General features: G+C 45.1%; 1 protein-coding gene across 10 annotated transcripts in view; it reads right to left on the bottom strand.

Annotated features, from left to right (window-relative positions):
* Nucleotides 1-1,589: 1,589 nt before the first annotated feature.
* Nucleotides 1,590-18,039, bottom strand: part of HERC3 (HECT and RLD domain containing E3 ubiquitin protein ligase 3) — a 53,882-nt gene continuing 37,432 nt past the window's right edge. For 6 of the 10 annotated variants that reach the window (XM_026090121.1, XM_026090120.1, XM_026090119.1 and 3 more), the window contains 10 exons: nucleotides 17,848-17,871; nucleotides 17,670-17,759; nucleotides 15,720-15,890; nucleotides 14,871-15,014; nucleotides 13,314-13,480; nucleotides 12,061-12,127; nucleotides 10,183-10,265; nucleotides 6,577-6,760; nucleotides 5,714-5,816; nucleotides 1,590-3,350 (listed from right to left, as the gene is read on the bottom strand). In XM_026090121.1, coding sequence (XP_025945906.1) covers nucleotides 3,142-3,350; nucleotides 5,714-5,816; nucleotides 6,577-6,760; nucleotides 10,183-10,265; nucleotides 12,061-12,127; nucleotides 13,314-13,480; nucleotides 14,871-15,014; nucleotides 15,720-15,890; nucleotides 17,670-17,759; nucleotides 17,848-17,871 — 1,242 coding nt within the window. In that variant the 3' untranslated portion in view covers nucleotides 1,590-3,141. Of the gene's footprint in view, nucleotides 3,351-5,713; nucleotides 5,817-6,576; nucleotides 6,761-10,182; nucleotides 10,266-12,060; nucleotides 12,128-13,313; nucleotides 13,481-13,921; nucleotides 14,013-14,870; nucleotides 15,015-15,719; nucleotides 15,891-17,669; nucleotides 17,760-17,847; nucleotides 17,872-18,039 lie in introns of those variants that run through there. The other 4 variants (XR_003257567.1, XR_003257569.1, XR_003257568.1 and 1 more) reach the window with 4 other exon arrangements.

Below are 18,039 nucleotides of genomic sequence, written 5' to 3'. Positions count from 1 at the left end.
TTGGGGCTTTGCAGCTCCAAATGGGAAAGCCCGGCCCCGAGGAGGGCAAAAGGCACAGGCAGAGCGGGAGGGTTTTTTTTGGTTGGGGGTTTTTACAGTTGCAGCTATCTGCCATGTCCTGAGCTGCTGCTGCACTGCACGGGTTGCATGTTTGTCTCAGGGCCCCCCCCAAAGCATCAGGCGCACTGGGGCGAGGGGTGGATGTGTGGGTGTGCGTGTGTGTGTGTGTGTGTGTACATATATATATCTACACATATACACGCGTGTGTGTATGTACATGCATGTGTGTACGCACATGTGTGTGCGCGTGCATGTGTCTGGCTGGGGGGGGGGTCTGTTTTGGTTTGAAATTAACTTTCTGATCAAAAACTCTTGACCATGGCTGGCATTTAACCAGTACCACCAAGATCCTCTTTTCRGTGGCTGCCATTTTTTCCTAGCATCCTGACTCTGAGCAAAGTATTTCCATTTCACTTCTCATTTCCAATCAATCATCTTGTTCATATAACACAAAAATTTTAAATACATATTTTAATACAATCTATATATTGACTATATTTGTATATTATAAATATATGCTATATTATAAACAACATTAATTTCAAATTATTAATTGAAAACAAATATAAGCCAGAAAATCAGATATATATATATGCACATATTACCTCCTTATTAACCGTACCTGAATACAATGTATTTACAAGCACTGCTAAAGGAAAGATAAGCAGAGCCATTCTTTCAGATGCTCAGGAGACCTGAARCCTTAAGATTGTATTATGGAAATCATATATTAACACACTATGTTAACATTAATATTAATAATAAATTAATGCTGTCCCACTGTGATGTTGACCTGGGCATGCACCACCAGGCTAACTTATTGGTGTTTTTTTTCTGGATCCACACACTGCAGTTCACACAACCTGCCAAGAGGGTGCCATCTGCCCCATTCCTCTCCATTTTGGGATCCGTTCGTTTGTTGGRTTTCCCGAAGCAACTGGGGCAACATGCCCTGGCCGAAAGGCCGGTTTTGGCCCGGCGCTGGCAGCCACGTCCATGCTCAAAACTGCCTGGTGGCTCCACACACACGCGCGCACACACACACACACACRCRCACGCGCACACTTGGCCAGCGCCCAGCACGGTGGCTTACCCGCTGCGCTGCCGGTGGGGCTCCCACAGGTATCGGTGCCGGACCGCCAGTTAACAGCGCACCGTCCATCAACGAGTAAAAAAACCTCCGGTGACCCTGGGTGCATGTGGGACACCCGGGGCGGCGACCAGCGCACCAGCCCTAACGGGGGGCAGCAGCGACTTGTGCCTTGGGGTCCCAGGCAGGGCGCCAGGAGAGCACGCGGAGCCCTTGGCACGGGTGCGYGCAGCTGCACCGCAGCGTGCTGGGGACCAGCTGGGGAGGCAGAGGAACCAAACCCTGCGCCTGGAGCTGCTCCAACCTCCCTTCAGCCCCTCCTTTGCCTCCGACACAAAGGCAGCCATTCTGTCTGAATTAGACATCAAATTTATTGCATAATACTGAACTATGTACACACACATAGAAAATAAACATTTGCTATAATTGTATATTTGTCTTTAATGCTGTATTATAAAGAGGCTGAAGGGCTCTCAGTGTAGCCACCAGCTTGTCTTAAAAAAAAAAAAAAAAAAAAATCCAGAAGCCGAAAACCTTTTGTTACGAGGTGCAAAGTTCAATATTATATATTGAACATGGTGCATAAATACTGTATGTCCTAATAACAAGTCCATTCCAAAACCACCATATGCTTAAAATGAGATTTACACCAAGACTTGAAAAATGGGGGATCATTCAAACTTCATTTAATGGGGGATGGGATCGGAGTGAAGAGGATAAAGGCTCTCTGATCTTATAGGATATATTTAGTTCATGCTTTTGCCTACTCACCTCTTAATGTACATTTCCAATCTAATTCATATAGATTGTCCTTTAGAGGCCCCCAGCACTTAGCAGGCAAAATCGCTGACAAGTGAAAGGGCTCCTCTCAAACAGTTTAAACCCCAGAAAATAATCCCAACTGCAAAAATAAAACCAATCTCCGAAGAGAGGGTTAATACATGAATGTAGGTTTCATGCTTATTTCTTCTTCTCTGACCTCATGAGACTGGAGAGCTTGCAAACACACACATGTGCACACACACGCGTGTGCACACACACACACACACACACACACGCACGACTTCTGGAAAAAGGCAGCAGTAGTAAAAGCAGCCACCTCACCTTGTATTGGAACAACACGTCTGTTCAGATGGAAAAACAGGACCCAGTTAAGCCCACCCTGTCTATCTTGTAGACTTACCAACATAGAAACACAATACAAGAGAGATGCAATTTGAGAAACCCATTATTATAGGTACGGTTTGTTCTTCCAAAAGCCCGAACACAACCCCCACTCCAGAGGAGTCTGAGGCTTTTTTAAGAAGATACTGCTTGGGAACAAAATTTGAGACAAAAGAAGAAAAACAAGCCAACCCCCAAACCACCGTACTCACCGTGAGACAGCCTGGTGCGAGAAGGCGGAGCATGTACCATAACAAATATACTGTACTGGGAGGTCACAAATGACATCCCAGCCCAGTACCCATCTGCCCAGACCAAGGGGCAGAGGGGATATATCCATTCAAAGCAAGCAAGAACCAGCTTGCATTAAAAAGGGAGGAAAAAAGGATAGGGAAAAATCACAGCTTTTCAAAAAGAAGATCACTGTTTCATCCTGAATTTCCACCATAGCCTAAAATGCAAAGAACATCAAAATATTTAAACTGGACTAAAAGGAGAGGTAAGTCTGTGTGTGCAGGRGCAGTAAAAGCAAACTACAAGGAGTTGCTGGGAAGGCAGTGGTGTGAAGTGAGAAGGGAAACAACAAAAAATCCCACTGAACTGATTTCCTTCAGTGGATCAGAAAAAATTCAAAGCAATAGTCTCTCCCTGCTGAAATCCCAGAAGATGCTGACAGCATCAGGCTGAGACTCTGCATCATCTGTAACTATTATTACTATTACTTATATTTTTCCCCAAAATGTTACGATCCATTCCCTTACAAAAATAAAGCCAACCCCACTGTTTCTTTCCTCCGTACCCAAGCGTCTGTGTCTCTTCCCTACCGGTCAAGCTAAGCTAAAGCCCTCRTAGTGATCGATGGCTTGGATGAGCCGAGCGCTGAGGATCTCCTTGCTGCTGTACTTGGGCAGGTCCAGAAGGTTATAGCAGGTGTGAGCCACAGGCAGGTACTGCTCACTGCTGGCAGTGGACTGGATGACGATGCGCAGGCTCGACATACCGTAGATTGGGATGCGGTCGCTGCCCGTCAGAAACACTGGGAAAAGCAGAGGGAAGGCAGGTGGGTTAGGGCGGGCAAGCTGAAGCCCGGGGCAGACTCCATCGCTCCACAGCCACTGGTCTCAGTGTGCACGTTTTGGCCAGTTTGTCCAGCTCAAGCATGCAGGACAACTGGTTTGCTGCTCATTTGTTTGGGAAAAAAACCTAACTGGAACATGGGTGCCTCTTCAGCAGTCGTCCGCCAGTGTGTCTGTTAAAGGCGGCAACTCGCCCCAGGGAGGAGTGCTGTGCTGGAGGGCAGCACACAGCCATGGAGACCATAAATGACTCAAGCACTGCCCTGATCCTCGTCCAGAGGAAAGGTCCAGTGCTGTGACCACTCACTCACAGCTGCCCAGGTTCACACGAACATGCTCAGCTCCTCCCTGTCCACCTCGTGTTAGAAGAAGGGTCACGAGCCACCGCAAGGCTGGTGGTTCAGCTTACACTTCTCTGAAGCCATCTGTTATTCTTTGCAAGGGCAATAAAATTTGGGTTTTACCCTACAGCCTTTCCCAAAACAACATCTTCCTTGAAGCATGTGCTGATATGAAAGATAGCTGCAGGCAGAGGAGCTGCACCATCAAAAGTTTGGCCATGCGTTGCTGGGTTTGTTGCAAGCAAACCGCTGCAGTAAGAGGACAGCAACTACTTCAGGTTTGCACCTACTCCCCATCCTCACCAGGCCTAGCCCAGTAATGAGATGGTGGCCCCCCAGCTCAGCCAAACTGCTGGGCTCAGCTCTCCCAACGACGCACTGAAGTAGCCACGGTCTCAGGCTCAGAGGAACGGGCCCATCTGAACAACTGCCTGGCGGAAGGCTGGCGCCAGGCCTGCCCCTCGCATGGACCTCGCTGCAGTGCGGGACGGACAGACATGCACCTCCTGGAGTCTGCCAGGGCAGTGGGGACATCTGAGTGTGCTGATGTGACCGTGCTTTGCAGCCCTGCAGCATCACAGTGAGTCCTGAGACTAAGGTGGGGGGCAAATGCCACGGAGTGTATTTTTTAAGCAGATAGCAAGACCCAATGTCCTACCCCGCCGCATCTCGCAGGAGGCTGACAAGGGTGGGGGGGGCTTTTTCAGGTCTTCAAAGGACACACTAGTTTTCCAGAACAAAGTCTCAGGGCTGGGGACCCAGCATGGGTGATTCCTCAGCTCTTTTTCCACCAGCCCCAAGGCTTGCTGCTGTCCTCAGGAAAATGCCTCTCCTCCGTCCGCAGACTCAGACTGCACAGGCACTTTTCAGTGGAGGATTGGAGAGCCGGGACGAGGGCTGCTCTCTAGGACTGGCAGGGGTAAAAGAACAGGAAGGGACTCTGCAAGGGTCAGTTTAAGGAGTAAATTAAGGTCTGAGGACTGAACGGTTGATTAAACATCACTTCTTGGAGCTAAGTTCATCTAGAATATTTAAAGCTGAATAATCTGTCAACGGTATCAAGAGAAAAGTGCTTTCCTCAGCACGCCTCCGTCTCTGTGGTTGGAACCAACTGTTTCCAAACAGATATAGATTAGTGGGTACAAGAATAGGAAACAAAACCAGGCCAAAATAAAGATGGGCTCTTTTCAGTTCTTTCCCAGGTTAACACCATCCCCAAGGGAACAAAAGTTGTCAGCTGTAGCAACAAACTCAGAACCATCTGCCTTTAAAACTATGTATTTCTATTCCCCTCCCATTTTGTCCCCAAGTAAAGTGTGCCCTCCAGCAGCTCAGATCTGTGGGTGGCTGGGACGCTCAAAGGAAAACACGGCCACACACTGTGTCCATGTGCCCTGCTGAATGCAGAGCGCGCCCTCCCTGAGGCCGTTTTTTCAGGGGCTCTCCTCTCCTTCTCAGCACAGCACCCACCGGAGGGCAGCCATCTGTTACCTGCTCACTCCAACGCGCAGCCCCATTTTCCTGCTACCTGATACACGAGCTTCTCCACTTGTTACCCCACAACTGCCCTGTTGCCCCCGGTAGGAGTGCAGCAATGTCTGCAAACTCAGCCTGCAGAAGAAGCAACCAGATTGCAGAAGGGCACTGGGGACTGCTTATGAATTCACCACTTGGCGACATGTGCAGAGGCCACGCTCACTGCGAGAGAGACTGCACTGGATCGCACGCTGCAGAGATCAGCTCAGTGATGCCACATGCTTCTAAAGGCAGAAATGCAGGGATTTTGAGGGTGAAAATGAACAAAGAAGAGAAAACCAATAGAGGGAGAAAGCAGAAGATTATCTGACTAGTAGATAACTCAGGGGCTAGCCGTCTGGGTTGGATCATCTTCTAGCAGCTAGTGCAGCGACCCTGGAGCTGGGCARACACACATCCAATTTTCAAATTTCAGGAGACAGCCTACATCACTACAAGATACTTACAGAGAAATTTCTTCTTCTTTTCCAAGGGAAATGCATGAAAGGTTTCCCAAAACATTCTCACAGTTGGGTGTGTCGCAGTGTAGTCTCCTTTATAGACAGCACTCTGTTAAAATCAAAAAGTCACATCATTTCACCTCGCACTAGAAAGCAGAGACTAAGCAGAAACCAGAGCTGATCTCTCCTGGTATCTGATGTCAGATCCAYGTCTGACAGTCATGAAAGAGAGCACAGGATGTGTCATGGGCAATACCACAGCTCAAAGAACCACAAAAGGGCTCTCCTAGCAATACGCAAGAGGAAGGTGCTACACTTCCAGCTATTTGACTAATTAACAAGTGTAGAGAGGAATCCTGGGGTGCCTGTTCACAGGCTGGACTCATGGACAGAATCATGCATTCTGCATTGCAAAGCCAGTTCCACTGCTGAGGCTGGGGCAGAGCAAGCAACTCGCTGATCTCTGCATTTTGAGAGGATACAACTCTTGCTCAGTGTCCAGGTTCCCCTCTGAGCCCTTGGCTCTCTACTTTTTCCCTTTGTGCACTGGAGTGAGTTTTACTCTGGGTAAAGACCCCAATATTGTCTCTTCCCTTCAGTCTTAGGCTTCATCCCTAAACAGAGCAGATGGAAAGCCTTCTCTTCTATCCTTTCTCATCCCCACTTCCCTCCCTGAGCTTTATCAGAAGGAGGAGAGCCCAGTAAAATAGGAGCTTTCATGTGAGTGATGGCAGGGTGTACAAGGAATACAGAAAAAGACATCTGTGGTTTATCACATCTCATGTTCCAGGCTAGTGCCCATCTCACCCAACTGCCCCATCCTGGTATTTGTGAAAAAGAAGAAACATAAGGCAAGAGGGAAAGTTTACCTCCTCCAGTTCCTCCCAGTTGTAGTTATTGTTTCCAACTATCATGGCCCTGAGCTCTGTGGGCTGGAAGAGTTCCAGGACTTTCCCACCACACACTTTCAGGAAGCCAGTGGAAAAGGCCGTGTACCACTCATGGATGGAGAGGTTGAAGATGTAATTCACGTAGGCTTCAACAAATTCTTCCCTAGCGCATTGAGAGAGAGCAGGCAAAGGAAAGCACTTTTATTCATATGGCTGAGCAGTGGCACGGCTAGTCTTCCTACAGAGCAGTTGTGGGCCAGAGGCATGCTTGACAGGGATTAAAGAGGAAATCTCCTAAGTATTCAACATAAAATAGCCAAACTGTTCAGTAGGCCAGAATTAAATGTTTCTGCCTATAATGCATCTTGCATACATCAGTCTCCAGCAGGTTCACCCCACTTCCTTCCTCCAACTGAGCTGAGTCACTGTAACACGGACAAAGAATTAGGCAACAAGTACTGCCATGCGTCTGCTTAACACTTGGCAGCGGCAGCAAGGGAGGTCCCAGGCTGTGCGTTACCAATATACCCACACGGTGGCCTCCCATCCAGTTGCCAACAGGGCCAGGAGTGAGCCAGGGTGACTCCAAGCACTGGGGAGCTGTCAGCAACAGAGCCTTTTTCTCCATGGAGCCCACAACTCCATTGAGACTGTGTAAAGTAAATACCAGGATTCAGTCACCAGACGAACACGTCCACCCTTGGCTCAGCTCTTGCAACCCTACGTTTAGGACGTGCAGGAAATAACGTATGGCTCTTCTCAGCCTGCAGGCGCTGGGGGTTACTCAGCACAGGGCTGCCTGCACATCTGCAATGACCTCCAACTGCCAGATGCCATAAGCCAGCACTCCGCCAGGGAGCGGGAGCCAAACCAAACAGATGGTGCCCAGAAGACTGCCAGGTCCAAAACCAAGAGCCTCATAAAGCCCTAGTTAGGTACCCTGTGATTTTTAGAGGCAGCTGCAGCTGACTCAGTCTTCACTGAGAGTCCTGCCAGRGGTTCAATGCTTTTGAAACCAAAGCAGTAGCTTAGATGCAAGACCGAGGAAATCCTGTTCCGAACTCTTGGTCTGAAACTGCAGGGCCGATTCCCTCCCTCCCACCCCTGAAGCAAAATGAACCAAGAAATCAGGTTAATTCTCAAGGAATTCCCCTTGCTACAGAGCAAGAAAAGTACTCTCAGCAAGCTGAGACAGGGGACAGAAACCATCTCTTCACCTTCAAACTCTAGTTAAACAAATCCAGGACTTGTGCTGATCAGCATTTGGAGTACGTGGCAAAGAGAATGACTCCTCTCAGAATGACAACCTTGTTTTGCTTCAATGGTTCCCAAGAATAGCATTAAAATAAAAACAATGTCCTGTAATCATTGGCCAGAAACTTGTGGCAGGCCTCAGCCAAACTCTCGTCTCTGGATTTTGTTAGGAAGTTAAGCATCTTTATTATACTCTCCTTTTCTTATGGCATCATAATTTGAGTGCAACACTAGAATTTTATTCGTGCAATGACTTAAAATATTTCCCCTTTGTTTACACCTGATGATAAAGCATCAGCCTGCGTAATGTGGCAAACAGACACGAAACTAGCCTGCGTGGGTTTTTGCCTGACATTTGAGAGAAGCTCACACTTGCAATCAGAAGCTAAGCAGGTCAAGAAAAAAAATGCAGAGTCCAATATCTCAATCTCCAACTGAGGAAGCCACAATCGAAAGAAATGTTTTGACCTTTTGGTAGAGGAATTCTCATGGCATATGCTGTGTAAAAGCAGCACGGGATGGGTGAGAAACCTTAAAACAAAAATAAAGAGGCAGACTGACGAATAYGAAAACTTGGAATAAGAAACCATATAGCAAAGGGGGATTTACTATCCAGTGCATTTGTTTTATTGCCATTTTCCCAATAGTCACCCGAACATAAGGGAAATTCAAGCTGATTGAGCACTTAACTGTCGCTTAATACCTCTCTGAGTGTTATGGTTATGAACCTTCTATCAAGAACATTTTCTGTTGCAACACCCAATATAAACTCTAAAGGAGAAAGGGAGAATGCAGGCATCTCCTACTTGGCATTTTTCAGTGAGAGCAACCCTGTGAATTTTTCAGTTCCTGGTGAACCTTCTTCAAGTAGGAAGGGCCGTGTCCAAAAACGTGTACGCAGCACACTACTGAGGCCAGGAGGGAAGCAAATTGGTCCCCTGACCTCCAAACCCAGGGGTGGAGGAAGTCATTAAGCACTGCGAGGTAGACGAAATTACAGCTGTGTCTAGACTTGGATTTAGAGGTCAGTTTGAGTTCAAAACTCTGGTCAAGACAAAGCAATTACATTCTGGAATGTGTTAAGCTGGTGCAGCTGCAAACTAGCCTTTCTCCTCATGGATTTGCTTCTCTTGTTGCCTATCTTGACTTAAAAGTTGCAGGAGCTAATGTGGATGCTCTTCCCAAACATTTGCTCTGAGCTAAAATCTTTGTTCCTCCCCCTAGGCAAATCTGGCACACAGTAGAAAAATGGCCTTTTTCTTTAGAGTGAACATGGCCAACCTAAAAGCCTAAAGGAGACTATCACTGGCATTTTCATTTTTACCTCACTGTACCAAGTGCAGGTGAAATTCTCCTCTATTTACCTGAAGCCCACCTTCTCTTTGCAGGGAGACAGACTTATGCTGCTCCACCTCCACTTGGATTTTGCATGGAGGCTGCTATCTAGCTGTAAACATGCACCCTTTTGTGCAGTAGCGAAGTAGCTAAGAAGGTAATAGACAATACTTTTGTTACAAAAATGGCTTTAGACACAATCTGAACCTTTTTAAATAATCAGATTAATAGGAAATGACTTCATCTCCAGGCTTGCCAGCAAGGTCTTCAGCAGCCCCAGTATAAGCCCCTAACCATGCTGCTGACTAATCACTGGATCACACTGTTTTGCCAGCAGAGAAAGAATTTGAATGCTGCTTCAAGAAAGAAAGGCATTTGTAGAAATCCAATTACAGGATTACAAGAAGAAAACAGTTCAGCAGCTGGGAAAAAAAAAGGGGGGGAAGTGGTAACTGTGCTGGTAATAACTCTCAGGGGGTCAGTCAAATGGAAAGGAGTCTATTTATGTACAATAGTGCCTTGGGTCCCTAATCAGGGATGGTGGTCCTCTCTTCTATCAGGCATACACAAGGGAATGTGCTTCCTGCTCCAGAATTAATAGTCTAAACAAGTTTGCTAGTCTCAGTTTTGGTTTTTGGTCACGTACAGTTCCTGTAAACACAATCAGGGAGATTAACTTTCAAGGGCCCAAATCATGCTGCAATCTCTATTTACCATGTGCAAGCTGTGCTAAGGGTGCATGTGAAGGTCTTTTACAGGGAAGATATGCATTCAAAAGGGTGTAGGACATTTTCCAAACATGGGTGGAAAGATGCTGAAAACCTTCTTGTTTATGTAAGGGCCATGGATGTGTAATAATTTTGAACAACTAGTCCTAGAATTTGCTCATAGTAATTTCTAATGCTCTTCCCAAATTTCATCTCAGCCAAGTTTCCTGTGCCATTGTGTCTGACTTCACCGCAAATCTGAGTCCATCCCCACATATGCTCCACTTACTTATTATCCTTCTGCACCAGAATTTTGTCTCCATCTTCAATCAGGTTCTTCTGCTCCGTCACACCATAGCTTTCCCTGCAGATCTATACAAAAACAGAAAACTAGTTTTATCAAAAGTACTTTCCAGGCCATGAGCCTGCAAAAAGATACAAGGTCCTCTTTCACAGCTGATTACTGGTATGTGAAGGGTGCAGTAGAGAGGCCAGAGAAAAGGGCATATGCAAAGCAATTTTTCTCTGCTGCAAATGCCCTGTATGTTTCACCATTTTTTATCATTTATGTTTGCTGTATGACTTCTTATTAAGCCTAAATGCAAACTTGGAAGGGAACAAAGTTACCCTTTTGGGTATTTTTCTAAAATACCTGTCATACCTGGCAAAAGGTATTTTAGGTATTTAGGTATCAATTTCTTGTGGGGAAAAAAAGGGATTGATCACTACCAAAACTATATTTAACTAAAGACCACATGCTCTGACAATAAAAAGGACTCCCTTTTTTATAGTGGGAGGTAAGTATGTTAATTCATCTGTTCTCACTACAAGACTGCATGACCACAGACAATTTGCTGCTTGTGCCTGGCCTAGAATGGCACCAACACAAATGTACTCAGTACACACACAATTGGTCACATGGAGAAAATGCAAAAGGATCAATTTTCAAGTTGCCATACACAAAAGAGCCACAGATTTTGACAAACATGGAGATCAGTTATTCATTTATTTCAAGGCTTTAGCATATGTGTCTGTATGTGTGTATGTATTATGTGATAGGAAGTGGAAGAAAGAAAGACTGAGAATGCCCTTTTCTGTGAAAAGCGAATCTGGAGAAAATTCTACCAGGTTACTTTAAAGGTATACTTTTAAAATAGTTTGCATTTTCATTATCACCATCATTATGGTTTCATTACCTCACCCTAAACTGCAGCTCTGACCTGCATGAGACACAGTCAGACTCAGGTCTGAATGACTCCAGACATTAGTCTGATACAAGACACTTCATTTTATGTGCTGTCCTTTATTAAACAAGGCAGAGGACAACATTCTCCCAGCTCAGCWAGTATTTTCTCCACAGTGTATAGTAGAGCTTTCCGGTACCTTGTTCTTACTTCAGGCCAGCCCCAGACAGACAGCCACAAGCCCAGACCAGGCCCAAGATTAACCCATCACTCAGAGTCTGTTAGAGCATCAGGACTTTGAAACAAATAAAGATGCTGTATTTCTTTGCAAGGTTCTACATGTTTGCATATGATGAGGGACCTACCTAATATTTTAATATACATAAAGATTTGGCTCTTAATTTTGGGGAATCAACACTCCATTATAGAAACTATTGTCTCTAGGCTACTAGCTAGAAACAAATTCTTCTACCACCCTAGTAGCACAGTAATGCAGACCTCAGTCTGTCACCTAGCAGTAGGCTCCAGCATTTTGTTTCTAAGAAAGTCTGACCAAGCACATTCACTACAACCTTTTAAGTTAAAAAATATTAATATTATGACAGAAAGGAAAATTCTAAATTGTGTTAACATTCCAAGAATCTACTCAGTGATGTCAAAGCCTAACTTCCATTTCAAGGGGGACTTAGGAATCTACTTCTTATTGTCTTGTGGCCGAGAAGTCGGACACRGGCATTTAAATCATGTGCCACAGTGACAACACGGCTATTTTGAAAACTACCCAGCTTATCGACTCATTAGCTGAGTTTTCATGACCGCATAAACAAGAAAAAGGGAGCTGCCAGCAAAGAATTTTAACGTTTCTGAAATGTATGAGATGTGCTACAGGCATACTTAGGAATAAACTACAATATACATGAATAAGTAGATGGGCTTCAACTGTACCAAACAACCACAGCACTGACATGTTAAATATGTCTTACTGTAAAATTCAAGCAGAACGTCTCTTCTACATCTTCCCCAGGGTAATCTAAAAGCTGCTGAAGGCTCCTACAAGAGAGGTAGGGAAAGAAGAGAAAAAAAATCAGAGATTCAGAAAACCATACATTTAAAGGGGAAAAGAAAATCAGCAAAAGTAAACAACATCATACATCTGGGTAATAGGATTACAAAAGAGAGAAACTCTGAGTCACTTGAAGGGGCAAGAAAGAAATATGCCCCAAACACAGAGATGTTTTGTTAGAAGCAGGATAAATGCCACTCTACATAAATTATCAATATAATCCATACCTACCTCATATAAGGAACYCCATCAATGATTCTGACCTCAGAACAGACTTACATTTCTAGTTCTTAAGGACTGCTAGATAGTATAAACACCACACAAGGGTCTGAGGAAACGGAGGAAGTAAAGATGGTGGGAAGTTATATCTCTATCCCCATTATGTTCAAATTATTCTTCTCCTATTCCTCTAAATCCTGCTGCTGTCTTCCTGGCGTTTTACTTCATTATTGTTAAAGGCAGCTGCAGCTTTGTGCTGATAAATCAGACAGCAGCTCAGAAGAAAAAAGGAAACAGCAGTCAGACAATGTGATCTTAACCTCTCAGTGTCAGAGGGAACAAAAGTCCCCATGCAATTATGCAGAAAACRTTCAATATCCTGTTTAGGAAAAGCCATTCATTCACCCCGTTCAACTTCTTTTCTAGCATAGGACCACGTCAGAGTTACGGTGGTCCAAGGAGAGGACAACAGAGGAGGAGTTGCCCACAGGGACACATACATCCCCCACACAGCTCCCATCCTGGGCTACATAATGAAACACACATCAGACCTGCTCACTAATCCAAGCCTGGCCGGGGGAAGAGGCTGAGGCCACGATCTGGGATCCTGCATGCAATCACACTGTGGAGTGACAGGCCCCCACTCCCTGCTTTCTAAGATGTATGGTAGGTATCTTTTGGACATTTTGATACCCAGTTTTTTGGGGTCAGGAAGGTGGGTGCAGGGGTTAGAGTCTTGAGTACACAGGCCTGACAGCCTGTGGGAGAGGAGATGGCTCCTGTGAAATTCCTCATGTGCCTAAGTACTTTCCTTGGATCACAGCCCCCAAATTAATCAGTCACTGAAATGGATCAGGAGGTGGCTTACTGAACAGCTATTATCCAGTTTGGCATTTCTTGTTCCCAGATGGATGGTTTCCATTCCCAGAATGGCTGCCCTTTTGTTTTTCATACCTTCCTTCTGTAGGGGACAGCTCCTTCAAATCCTCTAGGCACGGCTTCACATTCAAGAGCTTTTTGTACAGAGCCAAGGGAAAGTGCAGGTCTACCACGGTGAAGTTGTATATTGCAAGACCGCATATGATGCCAATCAAGTGAAACCAGTTGTGTTCTACAAAACACTTCAAAACCATGCACAGAAATCCTGATGAGACACACTAACTGGTGCAGTGCACAGTACCCCTTATCCCCATGAGGTGATAACACTAAGAAGCTGGCCCCTACTTTCTCAGCTGCAGCAAAAGCAAAGTGCTCCCATCAGGTCCCAGTTTGGTCCCGAATTCCTTGATCCTGGCCCTGCTGGACTGTGGCACAGGATTGAGGCTTCAGAAACAAGATCTATTACCTTTGCAAGCCATGATTAGCTGTAGAAACAGCTTCAAATAGCTACAGCTGCTTTCCATCTTTTTTGTCTTTTATTTTCTTATTACATTTTTCTGGATTTAGACATCAATGAGGCTTCAACATTTGCCATCTATGTACTGCAAGAAAACATGCAACACCTCTACCTCCTCCCCCAATCCTATTTTCTATTAAAAACTTATGCATAACCATAGCAGTACCTAAGCAAATACAGGTAGGTGTTGGTATATTGGTCTTCATTCCTTCCCACATTTACTCTCACACTGAGATGTCAGTCACAATCGGTTCTGCCTATATTTGTTAAATGTTGCAAGTAAGTGATTCTGATATTTTCAGTGCTTACACTGTCATTTTTCTTAGTGTCAAAAGACACTGCTATTTTTACATCATGAACATGAAGAGTAATTGCTCTGTAATACTGTTTGCAAGTTACAAAAGGTACCATGTCATTTCCTTCTTCGTAAAATATAACTAATGCACTAAATGAACCCCCACCAGAGCAGCTACACCCGAAGGGGAGACTGACAACATAGTTCTCCATCTTACTAGCAAGAAAGAGCAAGAAAAAAGGACACAAACCATCACCTCCAGCATAATGCTATCTGACAGGCAGAGAACTTGCACTTCACACCCTTCCAAAACAAACCAACTTTCGCTACAAACCACGTTTCCTGCCTTTTAGGAGCTCCCTGACATAAAGCATTAACAAGTTTAGACCCTGAAGGTGATAGTAATGCATGAATAAGTGGATTGATTSCAATTATGTGAATAGCAGGGGAAGCACAGAACTCTAATGTCATTACAACTTAAGCCTCTGGTCCTGTAAACCAGCACATGATTATCACATTCATGATAATGAGAGTTCTATTAACCCTTCCATTATAAACTGTCATCTGATACTTAATACATGTTTTATTATGGAATAAGAATAAAGAGAAAGAGCCAATTTCTTAACAGGCACAATTATCACAGTTCTGTTAAAGTTAATAGACCTATACTAATTTATGCTGACTGGAAATAGAGCTCACATTGTGTCGTGGGTGGAAAATGGGAGGAAGATCATTACTTTCCCACAGTTGCCACTAACTCTCTTGTCACTCAAATGGAGCATATTCATTCAAGCAGTGTGTATACAGGGCAAGGGCTCACCGTGTCTGAAAACCACAGCAGGTTTGACTCTGGGTAGTAAGTGAACATGCCATAGATGGGGTTGAGCAGTTCTTTTAACAATAGGAGGAAAAATTCCTTTGTCACCCCTCCAGCGTCAACAGCTTCCTCACCATCAAAGATGACCTGCAGGAAAAGCTGGTCAGTAACAAGGATGCAGAGATGACACCACTGAGTGAATCAGATGTATTTCTAATTGGAAGCTATGCAAGGCAGTTCATCTGACATAACCAAATCCACCTCAGCCCATGAGCCTGTTTCAGTGCTTTGTTTGTAGAGAGGGAAAGGGAACAGGAACCAGCAAATCTGGTATTCTGAAAAATGTTTAACTCCTCATTTTTCTCATGATGGATGGTAACTAAATCATAAATAGCCACTTGTCCTTCCTACAAAAGGAGCAGCAACACAACCGTTCTCTTCTGCAAGCAATTGTTACCACAGCTGCTTCTAGCAGACATGAATTTTGTAGCAACCTCTAAGGGGTAAAACACATCCTATTGTGAGTGGCCTATTCCTGTAGAATGGCAAAAAAGACATTGCATCATAACAGAGAAATGTTTTTCCCCCTCTCCCTTATATAGTAGACACACCAGGAAAACTCCCCCAAAACAGAAAGCAAACTCTACATGTTTTGTTAACCGACCATTGCCAAAACATCCCAGGGGTCAGGGAGGAGAAAGACTCAACCCTCTACTGACTAGATGAAGTTTTCCTGTGTGTTCYAGACATGGAGAAGCCAATGTACACTGCTGAAGTGGTAGTGTGAAGGGCAGAAGGGCTGCAGAAATGTCAGCTGGATGAGCGAGTGCTGAAGGAATGGAGAAGACTTACTTTAAGAGGCTTTTTCAAATCAATGTCTGAATGGATGCTCAGCTCCCTCAAAGCATCACCAACCAAGTTACTCCTGCGGACATGAAGTACCAGRAAAGGGCTTCTGACCAGCAGAGGCTCCAGGGTGAGAAGCATGAAGACATTCTGCAAATTTGCACCATTTATTGCCACCTAAACATGAGAGAGGTGTGAAAAAACAGCTGCTGTTCTACTCCTTTCTTCTTCTGAAAGGAAAAGTTAGTAACCATATGCCTGGTGTTCCTTTCTTCCTTACTCCTTTAGTCTGTTTTTGCAGGAGTACAAGGATTCTGTGCCCATTCTGTACATGCATGTGTGCCTAATTTCCCCCCATTTCCCACATCCACACCTTTTGAGTCCACTGACTTACTTCAATCAAATTGGAGCCAAGGAGTTATTAAATTCCTGAACACTATGTGACATAAGGCAAATAGGTAGAGGAAAGAGACCTTCTTCACGCTCTTAATTGAGCAAAGAAACTCAGTGTGAAAAGAACCATGAAAAGATGTCAGAAAGTCCATGAGGGACAGCAGAATTACTAACATACCAGGCGAGGAGCCAGTTGACAACTGCAACTTGCAAGGCACCAGGGAACCCACTCCACACAATACAAAGTTCTCACCTACATGGATTTTCTGGTGTTGGGTAAGGCACAAATTCTAGTCAAAGTTTTGACCACACATAGTGTGTTTATTCTCACTCACAGATTCTAGGAAGTGACAAATGCACACTGTATAATTCACTTACAAAGTTAATTGACCATGAGACAGAAATCCACTGGAAGCCAGGCTTCTTTTGTTCCAGCACTCACAAAACTACTTGTTTCTGTGGCCTCTTAGYGGCTGTCTTCATTAAGATCCTGTCTCTCAGGACAACAAAACCTATGCCAGACTGCTGTCCTGCCAAGGCAAGGCAGATACCCTTCTCACAGCAATGCACTGCTCACAATCACATTCTAGGGAGCTGGAAATATATGGAAGAGGGTTGCAAAAATGACAGCATCAGAAGCCAAACCCACGCTGTCAAGTGAGTGTGGGCCCAGCCTTCTCTTTCTTGCCAGGGACCATGTGTTTGAGTGGCCACAGAAAACCTAAGAGCTGGATCCTACATGAGACCAGCACCACGGCCGTGAGTAACTGAGGACAGTTTTCCACTCTGAAGAAACCTGGCAACCAAGGACCTTGCCAAACTCCTTTCTCAGAGGACTGGACTAGTCCCTGACCCCACCTGCACTGGATTCAGGACCAGTGACCACCACTCTGCCCCTCTCAGGGGCCACCTGCATGAGCAATGTCAGCTAGCACTGAGCAGTTTACACTGGCACAGAGGGCAGGCCAGCTGTACTTGTCACAGCCTGGCTGGGACATAGCTTGGCTGCCACCTAGAGGGTAAGGGCACCAGAGCCAGAGCTGATCAGCTGCTGTGACTCCACTCCTGGAGCACCCAGGTTCTGCGCCCTTCACTGCAGACAGATGTGTTAGCTGGTGACAAGAGCCACTGCTTGCAACCATGAAAYGGGTTGTGAGTTGGACCTCAAGCCTCAGTTTCTGACCATCACACCCTCTGTGTCAGGCAGAAACTTCAAAAAGGAACCCACTTACCTGAAAGCCTGTCTGCTTTTCCAGCYTTACAGCTCCTTTAGTAGAGACCTCACCTTACTTCTACCCTTAGACGACCACAAATACACAGTATTCTGTTTAAATTTCCACCACATCTGGCAGTTCTGATGTTACCAAGCTTACTGAAGTGGAAGAAACCAGGAACTGCCTCTGCAGTACCCAGGGCAAAGAGGTTCTCCAGCTACTTCGTTCTCCCTTGTCACAGAAAAAATGAAATGCTGCACACTAACTCCCAGTGAATCCTTTGCAGGCGCTGATGGGAAAGGTGGGAAAAAAGAAACAGGACAGGAAAACTGGAAGAGAGAAAAGTTACCTGCATCTGTAGTTCAGCATCTGTCTGTAACATCTTGGTCTTAGCCTGAGCATCGAAGATGAAAGGATAAGAACAGAGTGTCACAGCGTCCTGCAAGAAAGGCAGGTAGATTGGTTCCCAATTTGCAGCTTCGATAAGCACTTCTTCAAACAAGAAACATGAAGAGCAATTTTCTTACCTGCATGATAGATGGTCTTACTTTCTGCGAAGGCAAAAAAGAAAAATATATAAATCTTTCATTCTGTCGATTTTGTGTCTTGTATTTTTTTAGGATGGACTAGTTCAAAGGCGACCCAAAGAAACCTTATCTCCTCTGGGACCAACAAGCCATTTTTTTCTTCTTAAGGAGAAGCACAGGAAATTCCTTCTC

This window comes from Apteryx rowi, unplaced genomic scaffold (assembly GCF_003343035.1).
Source record: "Apteryx rowi isolate R43461 unplaced genomic scaffold, aptRow1 scaffold_85, whole genome shotgun sequence".
Lineage (NCBI taxonomy): Eukaryota > Metazoa > Chordata > Aves > Apterygiformes > Apterygidae > Apteryx > Apteryx rowi.
This window is presented reverse-complemented; position numbering and strand designations above follow the sequence as displayed.